The 10,826-nt window shown below is 39.1% G+C and overlaps 1 protein-coding gene across 1 annotated transcript in view; it reads left to right on the top strand.

Moving 5' to 3' along the window:
- The first annotated feature begins 2,898 nt into the window (after positions 1-2,898).
- The window catches only part of LOC107572297 (thioredoxin reductase 3-like), an 18,270-nt gene continuing 10,342 nt past the window's right edge, over positions 2,899-10,826 (top strand). The window contains 4 exon segments of the mRNA XM_016258719.1: positions 2,899-3,239; positions 6,405-6,465; positions 8,498-8,607; positions 10,177-10,284. Coding sequence (XP_016114205.1) covers positions 3,123-3,239; positions 6,405-6,465; positions 8,498-8,607; positions 10,177-10,284 — 396 coding nt within the window. The 5' untranslated portion in view covers positions 2,899-3,122.

The raw sequence follows: 10,826 nt of genomic DNA, 5'->3' as shown, positions 1-10,826 counted from the left end.
ACACACTCACACACACACACACACACTCACACACACACACACACACACACTATTATTCTGTTAAATCTATTCAGAAATGTATGTGAAAGTTTGGAACTCAGATTCTAAAAACCTTACCAAATGATGAGTTTGTAACAAGTTTTATTTTTACTTCTTGTGTTTCTTTATTTATTATTAATCACTTTTATTCAGTTTCTATGTGCTTCTGAAACTCAATAAGGTCGCAAGACAAACATTTGTGTCATAAAATATTATTCAATTAAATCTATGCAGAAATTTATGTGCAAGCTATAAATATTATAAATAGTTATAAATAATTTATGTGATGGAGCAAGAAAAATAAATAACCGTTTGTGTGGTGGTGTTGGGGAAAAATAATAACAACTATAATAAATTATATAATATAATAATAAAAAATAGCACTTCTGGGATGAAGACTGACTTTGATATTTGCTGATTCTATAAATGTTTTCTTAAATATTTCATGTTGACCAAAGTATGGACACTTCTTAAGTTTATATATTGAAATCTATATATGGTTTTATGGGAGCGAAACACGATATAATGTAAAATCTTTGTTAAAATAAAAAAAAAATCGAATCGAAATGAAGAAATGTCAAGTTTTTGAAGCAGCACACGTTTTATTCTCACTGTTGCTGAAACATTTGAAATCAGATGCACTGAAAGCAAATGACATCAATTATTACGAACCACTGAATAAATGAGATTTCTCTTTCTAACACCCTGTAGATTAGCTTGCTAAGTTTCTCAGACGAATCAGTAAACAGACTCAGATTTGCGCTAATAAATCCAGGTGTCGTTCCACTGTATGTAACTCAGTGAACTCAAAGTCTTGTGTTGTAAGAAAACAGATCAAGCTGCTTCTCTGCTTCAACACAGACTTTAAAACCAGCTCTAATGAGTGTGACGACCTTATAGCTCTTAGAAAGTCACTAATTACTCACCCAGTGAGATGAAGTGTCCTTCAGGTAGAAGACATGTGTTCTGCAATATGATTATTGCTCATTTTATTATTGGTTATTGGTATTTTTGTAATCCTTGAGAAGTGGGACAAAACAGGGTGCAAAATAACCATGTACTCCGACAAATGAAACTATATTTATGTATCTTATATGTACGAAGCTACTGAGCTATGCTTTGATACAACCTCCCAACTTTTCTCTTTTTTAACAAAATGTGCTTTTTTTTTTTTTTTAGCTTGGACTGTGTAATATAATTTCAGCTTTATCTTTAACAGCATTAAAGATGTTTTTAACATTTCAAAACACATTCTGGTGTTAGCAGACGGATTACACTTTCACATGTTAAAAAAACATAAAATATCATAATGAAATATTATCAAAATATTCAACTGACGGAGGTGACGAAAACCTGAATTTGTAGTCATTTTAACGATCAAATACACTGAATCAGTCAATTACTGTATTAAAAGAAACTGAGTATGTTATTGTTTCTAAAGCTTTTATTGAAGAGTGGCATTGAAGTTTTGTGATGTATCACTGGAACACTAGATCTGACGGCGGTGACAAATGAGGCATTTCTTTCACAAAACCAGTGGAGTGCATGTGGTAGCATTTTATGTGTTTCTGTTGATGCGAGATGCTGACGGAACCTGCTTCAGGAGAATACAATCATCTAAATATTTCCAATAATTTCCTCAGAAATTGGAAGATGGTGTTGACGTATGATGGCTGTGACACAGGAAATATTAATGTTAGGAGTTAAAATATTCTAAAACTAAAACTGAGCAGAGCCTGTAATCCACCTGAGACAGGTGAACTGTGGCGAGGGGGTCCTTTAGTGTGACAGCTGCCCCTCATATTCCCTGAGTTTATTACACTTTATTGAATGTCTGCCGGTGTTGACCAAAAGTGGGGACGCAACTTTAAAATCTTATGAAACATGCATGTGTCATTAAAAACCTTGCTTTGATAGGAGATATTATTAAGTGTTGCTTTTGATAAAACAAGCTCTTTTTCATCATTAAAAACATTTTTATCCATTTTATTGCATATGAACCCTTCTCTGTGGACACACTGTTTTAGATGCAGCGAGAGGACGTTAAGAAACATAGATTTGGTATAATGAGAAAAATAAATTGAAGGTGATAATTGTGTTAAATACATTCTATTATTAATCCCTCATGACATTTAAAATTGAAAATATTTGTATTTTTAAAGCTAATAGCAGTAACCCTTGCTGGACCTGTTTTGTCCCACGTCTCGAGAATGACTGATTTGACTGATTTTAGTCACTACATAATTCCCATACCTCCATTAATGCAATTAATATATAGCAATTTTTATTTATTTATTGAAAATAGGTGTTTCCTGACATTTGACTGCTCGTGTATCTGCAAAAATACTTGTTTAAAAACAAATCATGTTCAGGTAAACACTTAGTAGAGAAGAAATATGAAATGTGGAGACACTACACTAGAGCTACAGCCTAAATATATTAACTTAATAACAATTACAAACAATGTGCATATGAAATGTGTTTTAGTTTGAACTGATTAACTAAATGTTCTGCGAGTCTACTGTAAATGAGTTGCGCATTGCTCGGTTTCAGCCACCAGATGGCGCAAGTGTCCATTTCAAACCCACTGAGGCGTCTACAAATACTGCCTGACGGGTTTTCCACGGTTGTCTTACATTGTTATAAATAATAATAATAAGAGTAAATAATAATATCAATTATCAGTGTATTTATTCAGAGTATGAGGTCTACTGAGATTCACGGTGCCGTATAATCAGTTTTCTTTAAAGGGCTTGAGTTTATTTTTCGCGTTTATTTGACATTATAAGTTATGACAGCTGTATTAGACAACACGTGGGTCTCGGTAAGCGAAGCCGGGCTGATTTTCAGTCAGGCGCGCGCGGGTCAGGCTCGCGGGGTCTTCTGTAAGAGGCGAGCTCCGGCGGCGGAGCGTCATTCGGCGGCGGTCTCGAGATGACAGGAGAGGGTTTAGTCTCATTTAACATGATATTTAGTGTCACATCATGAGTTAATGTTGAGATAAAGTTTGATTTTAATCGTAATCCTCGACTCAGGGAGCGGAAGAGCGCGGAATATCGACCCGTGATCGGTTATTGATCGTCATGCCGCCCATCGAGAGTGACGCGGGACGCGAGCAGATCCGATCGAAGATCAAAGAGATGATCGATTCTCATCAAGTGCTGGTGTTCAGCAAGAGCTTCTGTCCCTACTGCGTCAAGGTGAGCGACGACAGAAGAAACACGAGAAGTGTGTGTGTGTGTGTGTGTGTGTGTGTGTGTGTGTGTGTGTGTGTGTGTGTGTGTGTGAGACTGAGAGTGTGTGTGAGACTGAGAGTGTGTGAGAGACTGAGAGTGTGTGAGAGAGTGAGAGTGTGTGAGAGAGAGTGAGAGTGTGTGTGAGTGTGTGTGAGTGAGAGAGTGAGAGTGTGAGAGCGTGTGTGAGAGCGTGTGTGAGAGAGTGTGTGAGAGAGTGAGAGTGTGTGAGAGAGAGTGAGAGTGTGTGAGAGAGAGTGAGAGTGTGTGAGAGAGAGTGAGAGTGTGTGAGAGAGAGTGAGAGTGTGTGAGAGAGAGTGAGAGTGTGTGAGAGAGAGTGAGAGTGTGTGAGAGAGAGTGAGAGTGTGTGAGAGAGAGTGAGAGTGTGTGAGAGAGAGTGAGAGTGTGTGAGAGAGAGTGAGAGTGTGTGAGAGAGAGTGAGAGTGTGTGAGAGAGAGTGAGAGTGTGTGAGAGAGAGTGAGAGTGTGTGAGAGAGAGTGAGAGTGTGTGAGAGAGAGTGAGAGTGTGTGAGAGAGAGTGAGAGTGTGTGAGAGAGAGTGAGAGTGTGTGAGAGAGAGTGAGAGTGTGTGAGAGAGAGTGAGAGTGTGTGAGAGAGAGTGAGAGTGTGTGAGAGAGAGTGAGAGTGTGTGAGAGAGAGTGAGAGTGTGTGAGAGAGAGTGAGAGTGTGTGAGAGAGAGTGAGAGTGTGTGAGAGAGAGTGAGAGTGTGTGAGAGAGAGTGAGAGTGTGTGAGAGAGAGTGAGAGTGTGTGAGAGAGAGTGAGAGTGTGTGAGAGAGAGTGAGAGTGTGTGAGAGAGAGTGAGAGTGTGTGAGAGAGAGTGAGAGTGTGTGAGAGAGAGTGAGAGTGTGTGAGAGAGAGTGAGAGTGTGTGAGAGAGAGTGAGAGTGTGTGAGAGAGAGTGAGAGTGTGTGAGAGAGAGTGAGAGAGTGTGTGAGTGAGAGAGTGTGTGAGAGAGTGAGAGTGTGTGAGTGAGAGTGAGTGAGAGTGAGTGAGAGTGTGAGAGAGTGAGTGTGTGTGAGTGAGAGTGTGAGTGTGAGAGAGTGTGAGTGTGAGAGAGTGAGAGAGTGTGTGTGAGAGAGTGAGAGTGTGAGAGAGGGAGAGTGTGAGAGAGTGAGAGTGTGAGAGAGGGAGAGTGTGAGAGAGTGAGAGTGTGAGAGAGGGAGAGTGTGAGAGAGTGAGAGTGTGAGAGAGGGAGAGTGTGAGAGAGTGAGAGTGTGAGAGAGGGAGAGTGTGAGAGAGTGAGAGTGTGAGAGAGGGAGAGTGTGAGAGAGTGAGAGTGTGAGAGAGGGAGAGTGTGAGAGAGTGAGAGTGTGAGAGAGGGAGAGTGTGAGAGAGTGAGAGTGTGAGAGAGGGAGAGTGTGAGAGAGTGAGAGTGTGAGAGAGGGAGAGTGTGAGAGAGTGAGAGTGTGAGAGAGGGAGAGTGTGAGAGAGTGAGAGTGTGAGAGAGGGAGAGTGTGAGAGAGTGAGAGTGTGAGAGAGGGAGAGTGTGAGAGAGTGAGAGTGTGAGAGAGGGAGAGTGTGAGAGAGTGAGAGTGTGAGAGAGGGAGAGTGTGAGAGAGTGAGAGTGTGAGAGAGGGAGAGTGTGAGAGAGTGAGAGTGTGAGAGAGGGAGAGTGTGTGTGTGAGCTATAATTTGAAGAAAAAACATTCTTCATGAAATAGTGCTCTTAAAGGGTTAAATCTATGCTGTAATCCAGCACGGTCTCTTTAGGTTAGTGTTAAAACGTGGCAAAAGTAAGAAAATGGGCAGAAATGCATGTTCACAATTAAATATCAAATACTGACTCATATGATGACATTTACCAGCGTAAACGGTATGATCCTGATCTGTCACGCGTCTGTAGACTTGAGCGAGTCTTTCTTAAGGGTGGCATATTATGCCCCTTTTTACAATGTGTAATATAAGTCTCTGGTGTCCCCAGAATGTGTCTGTACCCCACAGATCATTTATTATATAATTTTGAAAATGCCTATTTTGAGTCGAAGCAGAAACTTTTTTTTCCGGGCCTGTCTCTTTAAATGCAAATGAGCTGCTGCTCCCCGCCCCCTTTTCCAGAATAGAGCTGCGCCTTTACAGCTCGTATCTGCTGTAAAATCATGTTTATCGTGCTGAAATCATGCGTTTTAAACCATAGCAGTTTAAACTTCTGATATAAGGTTTTCTGAGCGCACACATCAGAAGCACACGCACAGAAAGCGGCTGTCACAGCATGCGAGCACTAAATTAGCACTGCTCTGTCGTCTCCTCTGAGGCTGGGACTCTAAACAGTGTTCTGTGCTCGTCTCTGCAGACTAACACAGAACGGTTTGTATGTTTTGCTCAAACTTTCTCCATGGCGTTAGAGCTGCTACACCGTTGTCGCTTGCGAAATCAAAATGACGGTGCCTTGCGTGGAAGTTTACAGATTAAGGGGCGGTGATATTATAATGAGATCCCTTTGCCACGTCACAAAGCGAGCGAAATCAGACGCGCTGGTTTTCTCAGACGCTTGCAGAAAAAGGCTTCCCAAAACAAAGTGATTGGGTTAATGTTTTTCACGTTTGCTTGGTTGGTCGATGCACCGGGGACCTGATAATAGCACTTAAAACCTGGAAAAGTCAGATATCGTGATATGTCGCCTTTAAGTGTGTGTCGGAGTGCAGAAGGACAGCTGTGCGCGGAGTACAAAACTGCTTTTGGAAATACCCTTAAAGTTAAAGGAGATTAGTGTTTTCATAGAAACGATTGCGTTTTAGACTTCGGGATGAAGGTTAATCTATAGTCACTGTAAGCAGAATGGCGAATGTGATGTGCTTTCCAAACTAGTGATGAAATTAAACCAGCAGCTTGTGAAGGGTTCAGATGTATGTATAGTATGTATAGATAACCCTCATTTTACCACAGCCTAAATGATTTTCCTCATTTGTGGTTTTGCACGTAACGTGTCATGGATCTTGAATAGTCTTGACCACCTCACGTTCCATGAACTTGAAGCTTGGTTTCTGTTGCCCAAGTAATTCACTGATAGTGAGATACTCATGACATGCATTTCAAAAGCTGTAATGAGTATTTTTCTGCTAAAGTGTTTGAAGGCTTGTTGAATAATTAACATGTATAGTTTTCTTTAATTCCAGGTGAAGGAGCTCTTTAAAGAGCTGAATGTCAAGTGTAATGCAGTAGAGCTGGACCTGATGGGTAAGAGCACAATAACTTAAAAAAAACAATCTTTGCTTTATTTGTTTTGCTGAACATGCAATTGCATTACATGCATTTTTATGTGATGCTCTTCCTGATATGCAAGGTTACTGATTATGCATGTTATCTGCATGTGTTTCCACTTCAACTAATATTATGTAACGTTCATGTTTAACGGTATTGAACTTTTACTGCCTCTTTGACGGAGCTGAGCTGAAATACTCTAGCTGTGGTCTCTGAAGAAGCACACGCACAGAAAGCGGCTGTCACAGCATGCGAGCACTAAATTAAGTTCTCATTCACACACAAGCTTACGTTAAAAACACACAAGTTACAAAAACAGTGGGTTATGTCTGTGAAGGTAAACAGCTGGGAAATAAATCACATGTTTATTTTAGATCTGTGTGGCAGCACCAATATACAGTAAATAAATCAATAAATGCACTGCTCTCGTCTCATCTGAGGCTGGGACTCTAAACAGTGTTCTGTGCTCGTCTCTTCAGACTAACACAGAACGGTTTGTATGTTTTGCTCAAACTTTCTCCATGGCGTTAGAGCTGGTACACCGTTGTCGCTTGCGAAATCAAAATGACGGTGCCTTGCGTGGAAGTTTACAGATTAAGGGGCGGTGATATTATAATGAGATCCCTTTGCCACGTCACAAAGCGAGCGAAATCAGACGCGCTGGTTTTCTCAGACGCTTGCAGAAAAAGGCTTCCCAAAACAAAGTGATTGGGTTAATGTTTTTCACGTTTGCTTGGTTGGTCGATGCACCGGGGACCTGATAATAGCACTTAAAACCTGGAAAAGTCAGATATCGTGATATGTCGCCTTTAAGTGTGTGTCGGAGTGCAGAAGGACAGCTGTGCGCGGAGTACAAAACTGCTTTTGGAAAACCCTTAAAGTTAAAGGAGATTAGTGTTTTCATAGAAACGATTGCGTTTTAGACTTCGGGATGAAGGTTAATCTATAGTCACTGTAAGCAGAATGGCGAATGTGATGTGCTTTCCAAACTAGTGATGAAATTAAACCAGCAGCTTGTGAAGGGTTCAGATGTATGTATAGTATGTATAGATAACCCTCATTTTACCACAGCCTAAATGATTTTCCTCATTTGTGGTTTTGCACGTAACGTGTCATGGATCTTGAATAGTCTTGACCACCTCACGTTCCATGAACTTGAAGCTTGGTTTCTTTTGCCCAAGTAATTCACTGATAGTGAGATACTCATGACATGCATTTCAAAAGCTGTAATGAGTATTTTTCTGCTAAAGTGTTTGAAGGCTTGTTGAATAATTAACATGTATAGTTTTCTTTAATTCCAGGTGAAGGAGCTCTTTAAAGAGCTGAATGTCAAGTGTAATGCAGTAGAGCTGGACCTGATGGGTAAGAGCACAATAACTTAAAAAAAACAATCTTTGCTTTATTTGTTTTGCTGAACATGCAATTGCATTACATGCATTTTTATGTGATGCTCTTCCTGATATGCAAGGTTACTGATTATGCATGTTATCTGCATGTGTTTCCACTTCAACTAATATTATGTAACGTTCATGTTTAACGGTATTGAACTTTTACTGCCTCTTTGACAGAGCTGAGCTGAAATACTCTAGCTGTGGTCTCTGAACATTGTGCTGAAGCTCTTAAGTTAATGTTTAAGTGTTGGCCGTGACGGACGACTTGCTGAGTCACTCCAACTTCAGCATTACTAACGTCTGAAGTCTTCTTCCCCTTCGTACCCTCCTCCGTGTCTCTTTCATGTCTCGCGCTCTCTTTATCTCGCTGTCCATGCGCAGCTGTTCATCTCAGGTTAGTAGCATCATGACCCTGATAATGGATTCTCTGGCGAACAGCTCTAAACCTGATTAGCTGCTGTGTTTTTTCCTCTGTGTTTGGAGCCAAACATTGCTTTCAGGAGCAGGTGTGCAGTGCCAGATCCGAACCCGATTCGATTATTGGAGAGCTGCCCGTGTGGTGTAGATGTGAAACGTGAGCGGTGAGATCCTGACTGATCATGTTTGATGTGTTTCAGAGGACGGAACAAACTACCAGGACTTGCTGCATGAGATGACGGGGCAGAAAACCGTCCCCAACGTCTTCATCAACAAGAAACACATCGGAGGCTGTGACAACACCATGAAGGTGCGGATTCTTCTGACTGATCTCTGCATGTAGGGCCCTTGAAATCAGTTTTGTTTTTTTCCATTTGATTTTGTCTGGACTCCTTTTTAATGGTTAAATTAAATTCTGTTAATCAAAAAGCATGTCTAATTAATTAATATCATGAAACTTATACAATTTAACATCAGTTTATTAAAAGTTTAACAACAAATACATGTTTAGGGCCCTATGTAATGTTTCATTATTTCTCACGGTTTGATTTATTCTTACCAAATTCTGTGTTTTAGCATTTCTAATTTTTTCAATGCATAAAAGCAACTTTATTTATTTATTTATTAATTATTATTATTATTATTATTTATTTATTCTTACAATAGCCTCATGATTTTTCCCCCCTCAGAAATTCTGTTTTGGGACAAAAATGTGTTTTGTCCCATTTAATTTACTAAATTGCTGTCATCATGATTCAGGGCTGGACTTTCAGTTTCATTCTAAAATGTGTCCGTTTCGCTCTGAAATATCTCACGTGTCAGCATGTGATTGAACATCTGTGTGCGAGAGATTTTAAACCACGTCAAATATGAGAATGTTAGTTGTGACTACTGTTGAAGAGTTTATTTGCAAAAATCGATAACTCCGGGGTTTTTTTACATTTAAAAAAATCATGTTTTTTTATGTTATGTTTTTATTGTGTTAGTTAGCTGTTTTGTTTAGTTATTTTTAACCTAGTCAAAATAACCCACTGCAGTTTGATTGAGATTAATTGGAATGCACAATGAAAAAACATGATTTCTGAGAATTGGTAAAAACGGAGTTATCTGTATTTGCAAATGAAGTCTTCTGTTGTTATTATGGCTGGGAATCGCCATAGACCTCCTGATTTGATATTACAATAATATCTAGCTGCCAGTTTGATACGTATTGCATTTTTAATAATAATAATAATAAACCTGCTTTTTATACATTTTGGCTTTTAATGTCTAGGATGTTGATTTCTGTTTAAATGCTTTAAATATTTTTGAAAACAAGTATTGTTTAAATTAATTAAATATTAAAAATAAAACTGGTGTGTTAAGTATTCTTAACTAACTAAATGGCTTTCAATATGTAACTGCGGGGCTTCAGCTTTTTTTTTTTTTTTTTATATATATAATTTTTTTAATTTTTAATAATGTCAAATCATTTTTTTGCAGCTGTGATCATTTGTTTTGGAGTTTGTTCTCAACAGGCCTTTAGCCGTCTAGGTATCTTGACCTTGGTAACCTTTAAATTGGCAGACTCTATTCCTACAATGATTAAGAGCAACTTCTCACAGTATTTTAGCGTGTTTGTTTATAGCACCGTTGAGTCCAGATGCTCCATCTGCATTAAAATGCGGCGTTCTGCGTCTGGGATGCACATAATCTGTGCATAAGCATAATGCATCTGTCTGTAGATCTGTCAGCTCTTTCGTAACGGAGTGTAAAGCAGCTCTGTGGGGAAGACCTTTGGTAATCGAGCTGAATAAAGCTGAAGCACCTCTTCACGATGCCTCTTATCAGCATCGTTTTTATGCTCCTGGTAATGATGGGTTGGTTGTCGTGGTAACAGGCACACAAAGATGGCGACCTGCAGAAGCTGCTGGGTGAAGGCAGTAAGGCGTACGACTGTGATCTCATCGTCATTGGCGGTGGTTCTGGAGGTCTGGCCTGCTCAAAGGTGAGTTAAATTACACTGAGAAAGATCCTTCATTTATGATGCTGATTAAATACTGTGTGTGTGTGTGTGTGTGTGTGTGTGTGTGTGTGTGTGTGTGTGTGTGTGTGTGTGTGTGTGTGTGGGGTGAATTCAGGTCAGTCGAGCCACTTTGTCATCTCAGATGCTTAAGTTGCATAAATGAACCCTGTTTTAGGCCTTGGTATTATAGCAATTAAAAAAAAAAAATGTTTTAGCTTTTGACTTGCAAGAAGTAAAATACAAATTTAGGTAAAAATCAACTTGAGGCACTGTTTTACACTGTTTTACAAAAATCTTTTTTTCTGTATGCAATACCTAGTAATTAAACAGAAATATTTTTTTATATACAAATATATTTATGTTTTATACAGTTTTTTTTTTTGTGTTTGTGTGAATTTTATATTTACTATTATTTTTATTTACATATAAATTGCTAACTACATTATATATATATATATATATATATATATATATATATATATATATATATATATATATATATATATATACACACACACACACAC

Source organism: Sinocyclocheilus grahami, unplaced genomic scaffold (genome assembly GCF_001515645.1).
Source record: "Sinocyclocheilus grahami isolate Dianchi unplaced genomic scaffold, SAMN03320097.WGS_v1.1 scaffold1732.1, whole genome shotgun sequence".
NCBI lineage: Eukaryota > Metazoa > Chordata > Actinopteri > Cypriniformes > Cyprinidae > Sinocyclocheilus > Sinocyclocheilus grahami.
Note: the sequence above shows the minus strand (reverse complement) of the source record. Positions and strands in the feature narration are given on the sequence as shown.